Below are 19,388 nucleotides of genomic sequence, written 5' to 3' on the forward strand. Positions count from 1 at the left end.
CTCCGATCTGAAGAGTTGTCAAAAAATGTTCAAACCATATTTTATATATATATATTTTTGTTTTGTTTTCTTACATGACAGATTCCTACACCATATGCAAATGATTTTCAAGTATCTGCCGTTTAGGATTATCTGAACCACTTTTTGTTAGTTTGTGTAATTGAGCCTTGATCACAAACAGCTGGGTTAACTCTTAGCCCCACAGATGAAAGGAATGATCCTGAGAGGAAAGTAATCTGGAAGGCTCTAAAATCCATTTAAATATTTTACATGCTAACAAAATGTATTTGAGCATATCAGTTAGGATTCTTTTTGCTGCAAATGCCAGAAAACTCAACCCTATCTGGCATTAGGATTTTTGAGGCGCCCAGGGGTGAAACTGGCTTTCGGGCAGGTTCCAGTCCAGTGAAAGGGAGGCTCCCTCCCACCAATGATGTCACCCTTTCTTTCTGGCTTGATTGGACCTTGTGTTTGTGGCTGAACGAATCGCTGAGGTGGGGGAATGCAGCATTGTGTCTGGCCAGTTCCATGTCCTGTTACCCATCTTTGGGAAGTGTTGGGAAGGGCTGAGTTTTCCAAGGGTGTCAGATCAGAGGAAGGGGTGGTGGGTGCTGGGTAGTCAGAGTGACAGATGCTAATCTCAATATAGATGATAGTTTGTGTTTTCCACCTTTTTTGCATTTTGTAATTTTGCACTTATTGTGAAATGCAATAGAATCCTTTATTTCATAATACCAGGAAGGGAGTGAGAGAAACTATCTTCCTGTGTTTGTGAAGCTAACATTAGAATGCTTCCCCCCGCCCCAACTATATTAGTATTTGAAGCTGCTTTCGGCCAAATGGTCCTTTAACAGGACTTATCCTTGAACCAATATGACTATTTTTTATATTTTATTTTTAAAAAATAATTTTTAAGTTTTTGATTACATTTGACATACAATATTATATAACTTATGAAGTGATCCCCCTGATAAGTCTGATACCCACCTGGCGCCATATTAGTTATTACAATGTTACCGACTCTGTTCCCTGTGCTGTACTTCTCATTCCTGTGGCTATTTTGTAACTGCCGATTTGTACTTCTTAATCCCTTCCCCCTTTTCACCTGTCCCCCCGACCCCGCTTCCAGCTGGCAACCATCAGTTTGTTTTCTGTATCTATGAATTTGTTTCTGTTTTGTTTGTTTATTTTTTTATTATTTTATTATTTTTTTTAGATTTCACATATAAGTGAGATCATACTGTATTAGTCTTTCTCTGACTTATTTCACTTAGCATAATACCCCCCAGGTCCATCCATGTTGTCACAAGTGGCGAGATTTCATCCTTTTTTATGGCCAAATAATATTCCATTGTATATATGTACCACTTCTTTATCCATTTGCCTATTGATAAACATTTATTTGATTCCATATCTTGGCTATTGTAAATAATGCTGCAGTGAAAATAGGGGTGCATGTATCTTTTCAAATTAGTGTTTTGAGGGTTTTTTTTGAGAAATATCCAGATGTGGAATTGCTGGCTCCTTTTTTCAATTGTTACAGCCTTTGTTTTAAAGTGTATTTTGTCTGATATAAGAATTGCTTCCCCCCCCCACCCCCAGTATGTCTATTTTTGAATGTTATGTGTTGTCTATCTAGCCCCTGCAGCTCCAACACGTGAGTTTTGAGCTTGTACCAGCGTAGCAAGACAGTGAGAGAAACCAGCCACTTGTTTCTTAAAGTATGTGTGTGTGTGTGTGGGTGTGTGTGGGGGGTGTCCAGCGGAGTTTAGCGAGGGAGCCGTGACTAAATATATAATGATTCTGAGGCTTTCATGGAACGTTTTGAGCATAGTTGTGATCAGACTTGGGAAAATATTAAATTCTTGCCTGTTAGAAGGGAGAAATAATAAATTTAAAATATGCTCAGTGTATAAGATGATTTGAAAAGTATTGATACTTATATAGAAAAGTGACTCTATTGCTAACAAAAGCAGCAAGAAGAGCCAGGCGCCAGGGCCATGATCACCCTGCTAAGACTGTATCAGTGCCTTTTCTCAAATCCAGGGTGGTGTTGGCTGTGCTGTGGCACTAGTCTTGAGCTCTGAGAAGCTGTTTTAGTGGCCTCTGATGACAGTTTGCAGAGGTTTGGGGAACATGAGTATAGTACGGACAATGGGAAGGATGTGATCACAGAGACACCCAAGGGTTCGATCACAAAGCTTGAGTGGCCAGATTTTTACCCAAGGACAGTGAAGATGCACTGATGAGTTTCAAATGAAGGAATGAGGTCCCCAGGTTTGCCGTTTGAAAGCTCACTTTGGAGGCAGATCGCAGAGGCGAGATGACAGACAGAGGGATCGGTATGAAGGACAGACACAGGGACTGGTATAAAGGGACTACAGTTGTCCGAGTGAATGATGGTGGTGGTTGGAATATGGTATTAGTGAAGGGGATGGAGAAAAGAGAATTGGATTTGAGATGTAGGGGAAAGAAAATCATTACCATGTATAGCTGGGAGTTAGGTGGGCCGAGATGGAGGAAAAGGAGAGAGAGGAAATTGGAAACCTAGAAATGAACTTGTTAATTTTACGTAGCAATGGCGTGAGTATGGCAGACTCACGGATCATCATCTTATACTAATTACCTGTATGTTCTTCATCGAGAAAAGTAAGAGGATTTTGTGCTCGGGTTAGAGCATTTAATCCTGGATGAGTCTTTCCTGGGACTGGGATTAAAAGGTCTCAAACCAGGGGAGTGTTTAGGAAGCCGGATGGGTGAATTTAAATCTATTTTTCGGTCTGTCCTTGAACCAGGGGATTGTTTGGTCAATTACATATATTTTTCACATTTAGTTCCTTGATTTCTTTTGCAGTGTTTCCCAAAGTATCGGGAGCCCAGATCACTTAAATTGAAACAAAAATTTTAAAAGGATGTATGTTTCATACAGCGATTCGAGATTAATTTTTCACGTGCTATATTATTATTTGATTCTTTTTGTGCAAATACTATTTTCCCTATTTGTTCCGGAGCAAGTGGTAGAGATGAGGAGGGAGGTCTGGCTTGAGTTCCAGATAAAACCAGGGGCGTAGCTATCATTCCTTGCATTGCCCTGCCGAGTTAAGACGTGGCGCCTTATAACCTGACTTAATGTATCAGGGCAAACAGTGGTTGGCAGGGAACTTTCAAAGGTGGCATTCTGATGCTTTCGCGCCCCTTGCGTTTGAAGTCTAAATGCAGGTCGGAGCTGACGGACACCGCCGACTGCACAATGTGTTCCACCCCGCAGCGAGGGGCCTTTCGGTTGCTTCAGTCTGAGCCACAACAGTCGGAGCAGCGTTTGGATTGGGTGGCATTAGCCTTCACGTGTCTCAGGCTCCTCCTTTTATGGGCTTCTGGGCCAGGCGTCTGGCTTGGCTCTCTCCTCCTCTGCAGTCACAGCCTTGTGGCTCTCTGTGGTGAGCTGTTATCAGTTTCATTGGCTATGGTTTGTTACCTCTATTTGTACTCTAACTAGAAATTTGATAAGGTCATGTGCCTGTCAGATGATTTAGATGTCAGGTGTAGGTGCAGCAAAGCAATTTTGACAAGTCAAACATCGGTGCAAAGAGGGGGTGGGGGGTGGGCAAGGAAGATCTGCCGATAGAAGAAAGTAAAATCTCATACAGCCTCTCTCTCTCTCTTTTAACTTTAGGTCAATACCCTAACCTATTTGATTTGTTCCTCCTTAAGCGAATGTGACTTGGTGACTTCTGGCTTCTATTTACAGGGAAATGACACAGAGACCTGCCTTTGGAGGGTAGATGCCGGCATTCACGGAGATTTGACTTTGGGTGTTCTGATAAAAAAAGTCTGATGTGGAAACTTTATCTTTGACCGAAGCCGAGATTAAGGTCTTAGAAAACGAGGTTCGCCGATGCCAACGTCAGTTCACAGAGGTGTATTACAGAGAGCCCAGTATTTTTAGTTAAGTTCTGCTTCTTCCTTTAGCTGGAGGTGAGGGCCCCGTGCTTTGCATGCCCTTGTCTCCTCGTGTCCTGCGGTCCAACAGTGATCTGATGAGTACTGCACATTGGCTTGTCCTATTGTCTGTTGGATGAGGAGTCAGTCAAGCCTAGGATTACGAGGTTTAAGTTCCTTAGAGCCCTTCTATTTCTTGATTGACTGATTGATTGAATAGCAGTACCTCTGAGCTTTCCCAATATCTAAATCTCTTCGCAGCTTACACTGAATACACAACTTTGCTTTGGCATCTGCCTCAGCAGAGAATTCCTCATTTTGCCAGTGGTAGCTTGGGTAGGAGTTACCCCATTAAAGGTTGATACGACCAAGAGATGCTGCTAGAGCTGTGGACACACTGCTGGTATTTTCTCACTTAGTTTTGTGACCCTGCGAGATGAATGCAGGTGTACAGGGGTGACCCATCTTGACAGGGGTCTCATACTCTGTCAACACGATTCAAAGAAATAATGAGTTTATATTCAGGGTAGTTCGGTTTGAGTTTATTTAAAGCAACACAACACACACGATCTCGAGAATAGCTCTCGCTACCGAAGCGCTATTGCTGCTGACAAAGGGAAAACTCGGACCAGATGCTTTCCAAACGCTGCCGCCACCTGGCTCGTTGGCAAGGCCAATGGATTTCTGTTTCTCAAATGGCTGTGCCCTCACAGACTGTGAACTGTACAAGCAAGACGTTCACGCGCTCAGGCGGACAACATCCCGAAGACAGGATTAATGAGAGACGTGAAAATACTTCTCCATGTCAACCCAGACCGACTCCTCTTTTCCACTACTATTACTTTTAGAGTCACATTTCCTTCTTCTTTCTCTTAGTAGCTATAAGCCAGTTCTTCTGTATTTCCACATTGCAAAGAAGAAATACGATTGCTCCTTGAGAGGTTTATTCTGGAGGGAAAAGAAAGAACCTTTGTTCTTTTGGGCAATGGACTTACTAGACCCTGCTGATGTCTTCGGATCAAAGGGGAGACTTATCGGTCAGCCAGGGAACAAACAATGATGTAGTAATTGCTCCAATAGAACCATGAAATTACACCGAATCACAAAACTTCGTGGAAAAGCAGCCAAGATAATATATTAATCGATATGTAGGCTTATGCAGTAGTTTTTCTAATTATAATGGTAAGTTAAACTTTGGGATTTTCTTAAATAATTTAGTATCTAATTTTTCATGGTGGAAATCAGAGTTAATTTAAAAGTGAAAATACTGAATAATCTACAGACTTTTCTAAGTTGGTGGTTGCGGGTGGGAATCATTTTCAAGTTTAATTTCAAAGTAGTTATTTTAGTTTTTCACGCACTCATTTGATGAACACCTACCTACTGAGTGTGCAATTGGTAGCGTGCGTAACCTTTAAATATCCAATACTGGCTAACGCATGTAACATGTAAGACAATTTAAAAATTATTCAAGATCTCATTTGCACTATTGTTTAAAATCTAATCTTTGTCGACGGCCATGCTACCCTGAACAAGCCTGATCCCGTCTGAACTCAGAAGCTGAGCAGGGTTGGTGCCTGGTTAGTATTTGGATTGGAGCCATCTAGGAAGACCAGGTGCTATAGGTGTTAAAAAAATGAGGGATTGTAAACTGACAAGGTCCTTGCAATCTGTGAAGTCAACCAAGGGTTGCCTTGCCTAAAAAATAAAATAAATAAATAAATAGATAAAATAAATAAAAATAAAATCTAATCTTTTAAAAGAAAATGGTGTATTTTCACTAAAATTACATTTCAATCTAAGCAAAGGTCTTTGAAGTTTACAAAATGTTTGAATAACCGTCTTGTAGCATGGTAAGGTAGAGAGAACAGAGTTTTTCACGACAGATCTGGGTTTGAATCCTGACTCTACCGTCCACCGGACGGTGATGCTAGCTAGCCTCGTGTCTTAACCACCAAGCTGCAGTTTCCTGTATTAATTAGGATTCTTGGCTGCAAAGGACAGAGAACCCAATCTCGTCAACTTGAACAAAATGGTAATTTTTGGAGGATATTAGGGTACAAAAATCCAAAGGCAGGAATGTGCTTGTTTGGGCTTCAGGAACTGTGGGGATCAGGACTCGAGTGCCACCAGGCCAGGGTGCTCTCTTTGGCAGGCAGGTGAGATACATCTGCCTTTCAATATTCGGGTGGTGGCTGACCTGACTGTCATAGTTCCCAAGTTTTAAGTCTTAGAGTTTTGTTACCAGAGGGAGAGACTCACTCTACGCTTTGGGTCCCAATTCCCAAATCCCGCAAGCATCTTGACCTGGACTAGCTTAGGTCAGATGACTGATCTGTTTGGGCTGGTCAGTGGTGGTGAAGGAAGTGGGGTCATGCAGGAAAACGGCACCTCCTGGGAAAAACTAATTGGAGAGAGTGAGGCATGGGAATCTTTCCAGAAGGAAGGAGGTTTTAGGTAGGCCAAACAATAGGTTTCCACTACATTGCTCATATGTAAAAAAAATGGCAAAATGGATCTCTCTTTTACAGAGTAGTTTTGCAGATGAAGCGAGTTAGTCTGTCAAAGGCCCACTGTAACGTCTGATGTCTGTAGCTCTTGTAGAAACCAAAGCTGCTAATACATAGCAGGGCGGCAGCGAGCCAGCGTTTCTCAAAACTGACACCTGTAATCAGCGCGAAGCTCTCAGTGTTAACTAAGAAGCCTGAGAAGCCATAATTCTTCACTTTATTCTTCAACGCTTCCAACATATTTATTTCTTAGTAGTTTCTTCCCTGTGGAAGACCCGAATTAGTATTAAGTTTCTAGTTGTACCATAGATATGTTAATAACCTGTAGAAATTTCTAGGAGATTTATGTTTTAAATAACATTTTGTGGTAAGGATTTAATCTTTGGTTTTTTTTTTTTTTTTTTTTTTTGATTAAAATGCCTTGGCTGAGATCCAAGATGGGTTTTTCTGTGTGGTGAAAGCCATCGATCATGGAAGCTAATTTCAGTGTCGTTTTTTGTGTATATTAAGTAGAATGTATTTCAATTTATTCTTTTGCATTTTCTTCTGTGTTACAGCTTTTATTTTCCTTTTTTTTAGTTTTGTAGAGTGGAAGAAGCACGTTTTCTTATACAAGAACAGTCGGCATCACCTGATGGATAATGCCATCGCAGGTGCAGGGGGTCGTTAGGACCAATTTTAATGACATTATCAATCTGTTAGGGAGCAGCCATATGTAAGAAAGAAAGGAATCATCTGTCACCTTCATCAGCTGTGACTCTCTGAGATGAAGGACAGGTTATTTTCACTTTGATGACTGTTTTATGTTAGTTCAGCTGTTTGTTTACATTTGCTTGATTCTCAATTTTATCCTTATTTCTTTTCTTCACTGAAGTTTGGATGTAGCTTTCTTTTCTAAATTACTAATTCCCTAATTTTTTTTTTCTAACTGGAAAGGACCCATTTCTGAATACTTTATAATTAAGACTATGCACACAGGAATGTTCCCTGTCGTAATTTATTATCTTCTCCTTAATTTAACCTTGCATGATATCTTCTGATTTAAAATAATTTCAGTGTATTCCATTCTGCGTATGAATTAGGCAATTTATATTTAAAAATCATAATCATGTAATGGGATGAGGCTGGCTTTCTTTAAAGGATTAATAGTTGAGAGAACACGTGTCCAGAAATCAAAATTCATAAACCATCTGAATTATTAAATGTTATTTAAAAAGTAACACCACCACATAAATCAGCAGTAGTTAGGCTCTACGAGTCAATTAGTCTTCAGGACTACATCAGGTATTAGAATATTAATTTTTTTTTTTTTTTTTTTTTGCTTCTGTAATACCTGAATAGTTGATTGGATGATACTTTAGTTTCCCAAAGAAGTTAATCATCATCACCAAATACTTAATTTACTCCCCAGAGTAATTTATAACTCACAGGCAGAATTTCGTGCATTAGCTACATTTTTTCTAATGTGAAATTCTTAGTGAAAATATGCAATATTTGTATATTGTTTCGGCCCCAATTTTCTTTATCCATGTAGATAAGATTTTTTGCTTTGAATCAATATTTCCACCAGTACTACAACTTGTCAATGGCCTTCTCCCCTCCGGCCTGATCCTCATTAATCAAATATTTAAACAATCATTTTGTTCAAAAGAAACACCCGAGAACACATTTTGAATGAAAAGTGTGAGCTATGTTAAACTTTTTCATGGGTGATAATTTTTGTCCCTTTTGTGACATCATCGTTCCCATTACAAAAAATGAATTAGCTACAATTTTCAGTTACGTAGGTCTTCCGGAATCCTCTACTCAGAAATATTTGGTTGGTCTCACTTTCCTCTCTTTTTACAGGACATTATTTATATCTTATTTGTGTTCATCTTGATCTTTTTCGTTTTGGCATTTTTTTTTTTTTTTCCCCATCGTCAGGTAAATTGAAAGATAATCTCTGGGGACTCGGCGGAGAAACACTCTGTTCCCTATTTGCTCTGTTATTGCCTCAAACTTCTTTCTTTCATCAGTAAAATGGGCTTTAAAATGCGTACCTACTAGGATTTGTGTAAAGATCATACAGGAAAAATGTATTTTAATTTTTATTTCATTTATTTATATTCTTTTGCTCCAGAAGACTTTAACTCCCAAGGAAGGAGGCACGGTGCTGGCTCCTGTGGCAGGATATATTCTCTAGATGTTCTTAGTGCAGTGCCTGGGACATAGTAGACAGAGAATGGGTGTCAGGCATTATTACTGTCATCTCACTTAATTCTGGCAGAAGGGCTATCTGTATGGTAGTACGGTTATGCTTATTTTGTACGCAGACAAACTGAGGCTCAGAGAGATTAAGTAAGTAACTTGCCTGAGACCACACAGCTAATAAGAGATGAAATGAGAGCCAAATTCATCAAATTCTGAGCCTGCACCATTAACCTCTAAGCTACATTTAAGTAAGTCTTAGGGGTGATATTTAATTAGCTTATTGAGAAATTAATTAAGATAGATTTTTTTATGTATCAGAGTATTCGTTTCAAACAAAATTGAGATGTTAGTGTTTTTTAACTGAAAACAATTCAGTTAAAAGTAAAGGCAGTCCAAATCTGATAAAATTGGATTGTGAATATACATAGAAAACTGACAAATCCGTAAATATCAGTAAGTACCCCTGCGAATGCAGTGAAAGGCTAATTTAAGGTTTAGAAATCTACGAAAATTATTTTAATGCTTTGAAATTATGTTTAAAAAGGTAATTAAAAATTTAATTTTCTTTAATTAACCATAAGCTTACAAATTATTACATTAATTTATAAAAAGCAAATTTACTTTTTTGAGTCATTTGACTTAACATGTGTTAAAATTAACTTCGCCTTTAAAAAAAAAAAGCCCTTAATCAGATTCTCCTTTGTGGTTTGTTTAATTCCCATCTAGTGTTGTGACATTAGCCAGTTTTTGCATTTTAGACATTAAAAAAAAACTAGATGGTATTCAATTACAAAATAGTTAAGAAGCGTTTAATATTTACTTAGCACCAAGCAAAATACGATGGATGGAAAGAAGCCTATGTTCCGTATTCTCCAGTACTTTAAAATCTGCTGAACTATGCAAGATACTACATAACGAAGTGCTAAAATTTTGCAGGTCAAACTGATGCGACCCTCCCCATCTCCCCTTGAATAAATGTAAAACATCCATCATGTCATGAAAGATAATAAAATTGGTCATCGTTCTCATTGTATCGGATGGAGACTTTTAAAGGTGTGGGATAAAGAGGAGAATAACATGAATCGGTAATAAATACGTCTGTAGATTTTAGGTTTCCGTGAAGCACATTCTGACAAGGCTAAATGATGTTCTCTTTTCGTTGACTTCTCCGGCCCTGGAATGTTCTTCACTGTCTGGTCTGCCTCGATCGGCACTACTGCTGTTGCTAATTATTTCTCGTTTGGGATCCCGTTTGGAACACCCTCTCACCTTCTCTTGATTTCTACTTTTCCTGCCTGTAGAGTAATTTAACTTTCTGCACAGGGATGTCCACTGGCTCGCTCACTTGTCATTTACGGAAAACGCAAGTCTTGTCTTTAGCTGACTGAAAATATCAACGGAATTCCTAGTTTTCATCTTCTTTTTTCTATTCTGCTCATGACTTTGGTTTAACTTTTTGGTACTTCAGCTTCCCCATCTGGGGTTTTAAAACTCTGTTTCTGCTTTCTTCGAAAATGATTGTAAAATATTTGATCAATACAGAAAGTACATGAAAGTTTTAAGTGTGAATCTACCCTCCAACTTATGAACTCGAACATCACCGTGAAGCTCCCCTTCCATGAGCAGATCTCATGGACGTCATGTTTATCAAGTCCCTTTCCCCCCGTTTATTTACCATGTTTATGTGTATGCCTTGGTTTTTTTCCCTCTTCACCCAAATGTTTTTGAGATTCATCCATATGGATCCACGGAACTGTACTGCATTTTCACAGTTGGCTAATATCCCACTGTGGGAAGATACAATAATTTGTTCATTCTCCTGTGGATAGATATATAGGTTGTTTCCAATTTTTTGATAATATAAACAATGTTATTATGAACATGTTGGTCTCGACATGCTCACGGTCAAGGGTTTCTCTGGAGAAGAGCATAGTTGGGCCTGGAGCTGCTGAGCTATATCCATCTTACTGCTCAAACTTATTTAATTTCTTTTCGTTTATCATTCAACAATTTACCAGTCTCTAGTTCCACTTGGCTTTTTTCATAAGAAATGGCTTTCTGCCTAAGCATGGTATTCTTCATTTTCTATATTTATTTATATTGTTACAATAGTAATAATTATAAAGCTTGCAGCATTTGGGGCAGAGAACTTATATCTCAGGATTAGCAAATAATTCAGTTTGCAACTCTGCTCACTATTTTGCTTTTAAAAAGTCTTCCTGTTCTATCGCCATCTTATTGGGGACTTCCCCGACTCACACCCTTTCTAAAAGGGCAGCCTTCCTGAGCCTTCTCACCTGCTTTCTAGCTTTTTTTTTCTCTTACCATTTATTTCCCTTCTTATGTCTTTTCTGTCTCTCCCACTGTTAATATCAGGTCCCTGAGGGGTGGGATCACTGACTCTTTTCTTTGTGGCTTTGTTTCCCCCCGCCCCCGGAACCATACTTGCCACATAGTAGGTGCTCAATAAACATTTGTTGAGTGAACAAAAGACTGAATGAGTGAATATTCGAGGAGGAATTTCCAGAGCATGGCATTTCGAGAATACTGCCATTATTACTCGTAGTATCATCATGAAATACTTTTTAACAGGAGAGTTGATAAGAGATCAGAAATGATGATGATTTCATATCCAACGCTGAAGCATAAGGGAAAAAGAAGGCATTTTTACTGAGGAAAGAGCAGGAGTTTCTAACTTATAGGAGGCTCAATGAATACTTGCTGAGTTAATGTCGAATAAATTAATGTACAAGAACGCTTGCTGTGGTCAGAGTGTTTGCGTCCCTGCATGAATTCGTCTGTTGAGACCTTACCCCCAAGGTGACTGTATTAGGAGGTGGAGCCTTTGGGAGGTGATTAGGTCAAGGAGGTAGAGCCCTCATGGATGGGATTAGCGCCCTTGTAAAAGAGACCCCAGAGAGCCCCCTGACCCCTCCCATGCATAAGGTGGAAGAGGGCAGTCTGCAAACCGGGAAATGGGCTTTCCCCAGATGCTGAGTCTGCCCGGGCCTTGGTCTTGGACTTCCCAGCCTCCAGAGCTATGAGGGATAAATTTCTGTTGTTTATAAACTGCTTAGTCTATGGCATTTTTATTACAGTGTCCCATGTGGGCATGGACTGAGAGAGGAACTATGGCCAGCAATTCCTTTCCAACTCTGGTCTAGATCTGTATTTCCTAGCTTAATTTCCTGGCTCTTTCTCCTCCACCAGAGGCTGCAGTCAAATGGATCCATTTTCCAATCCCTGAAAATGAGCTTCCGCTCTTACCTCTGGAACTGGGCCTCCCTCCCTTGCTCTCGGCTTCCACCCCTCTTCTTTTCCTTTCCCCTTCTCCCGCCATCCGCCTCTTTCTTGATCATCTGTTGATCAACTTTTGCAGGCGAGGTGCTAACCGAGGTTCTGGGATTACGAAGATGAGTAAGGTCATGCCCTTGACCCCAAGATTCATGTATCGTAGATCTAAAAGCTAGGATTGGGAATATGGGAAGTTGAGGCACTGACTACTGGCTCAAAGGCTCTCTGTATGCAGTAAAGATGGGATGGGGTGGTGCTTAGACTGTATGGGGCTTGGTTGTGGATCACACCATTAAACAGAGTACACATCTTCTAAAACTCTGCAAACCACTTATGGAGATGATCATCGTATACTCTTTAAAACTAGTCACTTGGTGCAAGCCCAAATCATGATCCTTATGCATCTTATGAATGTGGAAAGGACTGTTAAATGGTGATCTACTCAAAAGCTATGATTTGGGGATTTAATGGTTCTTCTTTAGAAATTGCCATTAAAATCAAACTGATCACAGAAAAACGTGTGATTGTGTCTTCTCTGGAACCAGCGTAAATGATGTCAGAACTTGGTTTATAGATTTTCCTTCCTACTTTTTCATGCTTATTGCTATTATAACCTTGTCATCTTTCTTATTATATGACTGTTGTGTGCCCTAGTGCTTATTTCAAGCGAAGCTAAATGGCTTCCCTGCTTAGTTAGGCATAAAACACTGAGAATCCACCGGTGTGTGTATCTTCACACATGCTGGGAGATTGAGGGTTAGAAGTTTAATCTCATTCGACATTTTCTGTGGAAGAAAATAATGTGGTTTATTTGACCTTTAATTTATGGAAATAGTTCAAGTAAGGGTTTTAGTACTTTTATAAACTTAAATGACAATACGTGGAGAAAATTAGGTATTTTTAAGCTTAAAGTGATGAGAGTGTCTAGATCGGTGTATTTCTTGTCATCTGGGATTTTTTTTTTTTCTTTTAAGCTTTTCTGGTAAAAAGAAATCTCCCAGTAGCCTCAAGGACAATAGTGCCTGAGAGAACTGAATATTTAAATACAGACATGACTCAACAATCATTCCATGCTCAGCTAAGGAAACTTTTAACATTTATACTGAGAGTTACGCTTACAGAAACATACTTTTATTAGCTACCCCTAATGTTAATTATTAATTTAAGTTTTAATTCGATAATTATGAATGTAAAATGGGCTATCAAAACCGCGTTTCCATATTCTTTTTCTGTTTAGGCCTTTAAAGAAATAAGAACAGTCGACGTGATGTACCCAGCTCAGTCATTAACAAGCAGAATATTTAACTGGCATGACAGCTATTATCATTATGCTAATAATAGAAGATTGGGCTCTAGTAAGATTAAGCATTAGCTATTCTGGTCCCTGGAGTAAACTGTAAAATTCAGCTTCACTGGGTTGTAATTAGAAAAGAAGTAAATTTAAATACCGAGAAAAAATCTTGGGTACCTCAGCACACAGTATGCCAAAGGCATGCGCTTGAAGTCTTTTAATCTCTAGGTGTGGCCTATTTCATAAATATTTCCATAAGCATTTACATACTTGACATGTAGCAATTACCCCATTGTACAATCATGTCTGCACGCTTTGCCTGATGAAATAGAATGAAAATTTTGTAAGCACAGGGCTAGCTGTGGATGGTTTCGTACGTCTTCCTTCTCCACAGAACATTCCAGGCTCAACATGATGCTTTGTTACTGACGAGACGGACATAAGAGCAGAAGATTGAGCTTTCTTTTCCCACTTTTTTTCTTTTTTCTTTTTTTCTTTAGCAGTAGTGCAACTATTGGTGATGATAATAATAGTAACTATTATTAGTTACTATTGCTTGCTTGCTATTGTCCAGGTACGAGTATTAGGAGATTTGGTCCTATCCTTACTGTCTATTAAATCGCATTGTTTAAATATTGTTGTTGTCTATGCCCACGGCACAGAGTGGGTAAGTAAGCTGCCTTGGGTCACACAGTGGGTGGTGGTGCTGGGATACAAACCAGGTGGTGTGGCTGTGCCCCGCCGCCTCTCACCGTGCCCCTTGCTGATAGAGCTGTGTCCGGAGGCATCGCCTCCAATTTTAGCTGCTTCTTTGGCCCAGACCTATCCTGAGAGGAATTTGTGACTCCTCTGTTGATTTTCCTAAGGGGGGAGGGAGGGAGGGAGGGAGGAGGGATGTGAGAGAGAAGAGAGAGAGAGAGAGAGAGACGAGAGAGAGGAAGGAAGGAAAGGGAGGAAGCAGGAAGGAAGAGGAAGGAAGTGAAGCGAGGAAGGAAAATGTGGAAAGGGAATATGGAAAAAGGAAGGAAGTGAAAGGAAGCGATAGAAGGATAGGAATGGAAGGAAGGAAGGAAGGAAGGAAAGGAAGGAAATGGAAAGAGGAAATGGAAAGGGGAAAGGGAAAGGAAATGGAAAGGGAAGAGGGATGGAGGAGGGAGGGAGGGAGGGAGGGAGGGAGGGAGGGAGGGCTGGGAGGGAGAGGGGAGGAGGGAGGAGGGAGGGAGGGAGGGAGGAGGGAGGGAGGGAGGGAGGAGAGAGGAGGAGAGTTCTCTCTCTCTCTCTCTCTCTCTCTCTCTCTCTCTCTCTCTCTCTCTCCTCCCTCCCTCCCTCCCTCCCTCCCTCCCTCCTTCCTTCCTTTCTTCCTTCCTTCCTTCCTTCCTTCCTTCCATCTCTCCCTCGCCCCTCCTTTTAGGTCAAGTACAAAAGAGATTTCGAAGAAAGCAAAGGAAGAGCCTTCAGCGTCGTTACGGACACTCCTGAGTTACAGAGGCTGAAGAGGACTCAGGAACAAATCAGTAACGTAGGTGACAGTTTGTTCAGTGATGTGATAGCCCTAACTTGTGTGTTTGGATGAGAGAGTGACATTAGGCGGCCCAGAGCGTTCTCGTTGCTGTATGGTATGCAAGCAGTACTCAGTGGACTCGTAAAATGTGCCAAGTTCATTTGTGAAATTCCTCCCCTTTGATTTCATCACAGTTACCTAGAGCCTAACACTTTAATAGAGATAACTATATTTCTGAATACACTTTTAATTTATATGATTAAATTGATTTACTAAATACGGTTACTAAATAAATCAGTCTAATTAAATAAATTAAAGGTGTACTCAAAAATACTGTCATCGCTATTAAAATAAGTTATTGTGATGTAGCATCTTATTCCATATTGGATGGTTCTCAGCTTTTGATTTTTTTCTTAAAACGGGACTTTCATAGTTGAATGCAAAAGCCTGACAGTTATTCATTTTGCCATGGATAAGCATACAGAAAATACATATATAAGGTCAAGTATCTCGAGAAAGCTCACATTTTCTAATTATGTGTACATAAGATTTCATACTTTACATATTTGTTGAAATGGCATATTACATCAAATTTTTGAAATAAACATTTATATATGAAGTTCCTTTGGATTTGGAAGCTGTGTCTTGTTCAGTAATATATTGTTTTGAAAAAGAAAATTGAGACTGGCAGAAGTTCAAAACCTATTAGCTACCAAAAAGTATTAATTCTGTACAAATTAAAGGTGGATAAATAGCAATTCTTAATTTTTGAAATTCATGCCTGTGATCGTTTCTTCCAAAGTATTAAATGAAATTTTTCAAAATGAATTTTTTTCAGAAAAAATTGGTTCAATATCAGATAGCCAAGAGGAAATATGAATGAAAATCAACAACTGTGTATAATAATATAAAAGTATGCGCAAATATGCGGGATTCATACTGTATATGTAGATGTTATAAGTGATATAGCCTTAATTTCCAGGGAATGTTTAATTAGCAGATGGTTTTAAACTCACTAATACTTGGCCATCATCATATATAGAGTGCAAATTTGCAGATAGAATTGTAGTATATAAATTGAGAAATAATTTTATTTGTCAAAAGTTCGAAAAGCAGAATGACGTGTAAAAAACATTTAGGGGGTAAGAAGTAGAGTAAATACTTCATTTTCCCATATTCTCTAAGGTTTATCCATTCTTTGCTCTTTAAATGGACATTTTATTTTAGTAAAGACTTTTTTCCTTTTAAGAGAAAGGGTTGAATTGTAAGGATTCAGAGGTTTTGTTCCTGTTTTTCGACTCTATCTCGACAACTCCCTAATCTCGACAACTCTCCAATCATGAATACTGAAGATTTCTCCCTTCATCTTCTCTCCATTCTTTCCTTAAATCGAAAACCTATTTTTGCTTTTAAAAAATATAAATTAGAGATATATTCTTCTGACAGTTACATTCAGTAGCATTTCCCTTCCCGGATTTTTTTTTTTTTTGGAGAAACTTTAAAAATAAATAAATAAAAATAATGCTGCACAAAACAAAATTGTATTATCAGTCTTCAACTATCACAGAAATTTATTTCAAAAAGAACTAAATATTACTACCTAAGACATCCACGTGACAGCTAACATAAGGATTGCACTGGATTCAAAGGTAAGCCTTTTAATTTATATTCAAATTAAGTCAATATTCATATTCAACAAGGAAAGAACTGATCATTTCACCAACCTTTATCATTAGCAGGAATATACATTTTATACAATCAATACGAGGCTGTTTGCAGATCCATCATTAATTATGCAAAAAAAAACCTCTTGTAACACAGGTATGTATAAATCTACATTTAAAAATCTATGTTACTAAGCCTATGATTTAGACAATGCTGATTTTTAAAAGCATATAATTTAGATAACATTGATTTTGGGGGCAATTGTCTTGATGTTAGCAACCACAGCAATCTTGCAAGTAGTTCTTTTAGCCAGGGTGAGGCAAACTAATGTTTGGATAGCAGTAACAAATATAAATTTCATAACGTTACCATTAGGGATTTACTCTTGAAGAAAGGAAGCTGTAAAATATTCTGAGGTCTAGTGAATTTATTATTCATTTATAAGGCTGCAACTTTATGAACTTTTTCCGTGACCTCACGGGGTTTTCCATATTACTCAATGCTTTTTTTTTTTTTTTTTTTTTTTTTTTTTTTTTTATTCTATAAGAAACTTGGATTCATCTGCAAGGAGGTACTTTGGCTAGTTCATTTTTCCACATTATTTTCAGATAAACCCAAACACTGAGATATATTGGCCAAATCCAGACAGATATTTTTGGCAGTGTCCTGGATTGTGTCTGTTTTGAGAGGAAGTAGGTGAGAAAATGTCCAGACTGGACAGACACCAGAGTCTTCCTGCTGGAGATGCTGGGACGAAGTGGACTCATCCTGAAAATTACAAGGGATATAAGATTCAAGCTCCAAGTTTAATATAGATTGATGTAGGTGGATTAACTAAGTCAGGGTCTTCACAACCTTTGTTTTTTTCATTTGTTTCATTTTCTTATTTGTTTTTACTTTATTTTTATCTTTCAATATCATCTGGATCTTTCTAGGCTGCCTTTACCCCCCTTTGGACTAAAGAAAATATAAAGATATAAAACAGTGGATTTAATGACAATTCCTGGGTGTTTTGGGTAGTAATACGTTATGGACGGATGGACATTTTTGATTGCTTGTGTCTGTGTCAGTTCTGTGAAATTTTTTCAGACACTCTCATATTCATTTGTCCAGGATTTGAAATCACTTGGAAATGTCCACTCAGTCTGCAGATGTTACTGGGCTGTTGGGTAAAATACAGCTGTAAATTTGAAATTGTATGTAATGAGAGGGTGAGAATAGGTTTAGTCTTGACTTCCTTCTTTTGATGATATTGAACCTGGGAGATTTATCATCAGTTGCCACAATTTAAAGTCCTTCTGCTATATTACTCAGTAGAGCTGCAGAAAGAATAAGAAAAGAGGCCAGATTTTAGAATTTACCGAATGGTTAGAAAGAAACAGAACTGATTTCCAAGTAAAATTTTTTTTTTCTGTGCAATTCCAGAAGAGGTCTAATTGTCAGCTCCCCCCTACCCAATTCTAGGACATAAATTCAGAAATGACAGAAATGTCCTAGTACATCTCCATGTTTTCTTTACTTAGTGACCTTTTAGGAAAACTTTCTTAAGGACAGTGTACACACAAGAATTGAGGAATCCCTGTGCTTTTGGACATTTAAAAAAAAAATTTTTTTTTTTTGGTAAACATATTTGAAAACTATTACTAATAAAGTTTTGTTTAAAAAAGAGAATAACACTGCCCCCACCCCTGTTGTCTTTACAACTCTAGTCTGTAAAGGCTGTTTCTTACCCAGGCGGTTGCCAACTTCAAGTTTATAAGTAGTGCATTCAGGGAACCAGCAGCAGGAGAGCAAGGCAGAATCACTCATCCATCCTTGAGAAGATCATTTATGTGTTTCATTCTGCCTGCTTACACACTAATATAAGCTGCACTTTCAATTAGCTGAGACAGTCTGTGGGTAAATTGTGAAATAAAATGGTAAAGCCCATCTCCGAGAGACTTTTACAGTCTTCGTGCTGTAGATAAAATCTGGATGCGTATTTTCTGATTTATTTCAGGCGATGGAGAAATATTATGTGAAGGGGAAGGAAAGAAAAACCCAGATGACAAATCTTGTGTTATACAGACTGACTAAAATAGTAAGTGTACCATTATATGATTCGTCAGGATTTGTTCCTATTCTTGATTCACATGGGAAAGAATTATGCATTCTGTGTCTATGTATGGGTGTGCCCATGTGTGTTATCTTTGGAACACCCTTTTCTTAGATCACTGACAACATAGACAAAAGTATTTTCACCTGCTCTATGGTCTTTCCCTTACCCTGTTAGTATCTGCAATTTTGCTTATCTATTCTGTTTCCTAAATATCTTCTTTACTACCATTTTCAATTTCACATTCCCATTCCTAAGAAGCTCTTACTTGCTTGACAAGAAAAGCTAAGATCAAAGCCTTTTTAAAAAAAAAAAAAAAAAGAAAAAAGAAAAAAACATTATAGAAAAAAGAGTCTCTCTGTGATTTAATATTGAAATGTAATTATTTTTAGTTTTATTGATGTGGCTACATAATTTCTCATTGACTTCTTAGAATACAAAATAAATTATATGCCCATTAATAAGCTCAAGTAGATACTGTTGACTACATTCCCAGAGACTCTGTGAGTCAGCTTTAAAATATTAGATTATTGGAGGTAAATATGGCCTAATAATTGAATAGCAGTATCTATGGACTATTAAAAGATTTGATTCAAAGTTAGGTTGAGCGTAAGGGTGATCATGAGGGTAAGGACACTATCTAGGGATCTGGTATCTGTAATTTAAATAAATCATTCTGACAGAGACTGACTGTGGCCGTGTTTAGGCTGCTGACGGTGTGAAATTGAGTTGTATGGTGGGCAGAAGACAGGCAGTCAAGAGAAATCCCCAAAGGCAAAATTTGTTATGTAATTGGGTCAACTCATGCATGAGAAATGCATGCTAATTGTAAACTGGTGGCAAAATTAGAGTATATGAGGCAATTAAGTCTTATATGAATCCGAACCACTGACATAGTAT

General features: G+C 38.4%; 1 protein-coding gene and 1 pseudogene across 1 annotated transcript in view; both read left to right on the plus strand.

The window, feature by feature from the left end:
• Positions 1-19,388, plus strand: part of LOC118600331 (LIM zinc-binding domain-containing Nebulette-like) — a 207,628-nt gene that overhangs the window by 146,959 nt on the left and 41,281 nt on the right. The window contains 2 exon segments of the mRNA XM_036228148.1: positions 14,639-14,760; positions 15,567-18,473. Of these exon segments, the coding sequence (XP_036084041.1) occupies positions 14,639-14,760; positions 15,567-15,639 (195 nt within the window). The 3' untranslated portion in view covers positions 15,640-18,473.
• Positions 5,449-5,567, plus strand: LOC118609276 (annotated as a pseudogene).

This window comes from Rousettus aegyptiacus, unplaced genomic scaffold (assembly GCF_014176215.1).
Source record: "Rousettus aegyptiacus isolate mRouAeg1 unplaced genomic scaffold, mRouAeg1.p scaffold_m13_p_10, whole genome shotgun sequence".
Lineage (NCBI taxonomy): Eukaryota > Metazoa > Chordata > Mammalia > Chiroptera > Pteropodidae > Rousettus > Rousettus aegyptiacus.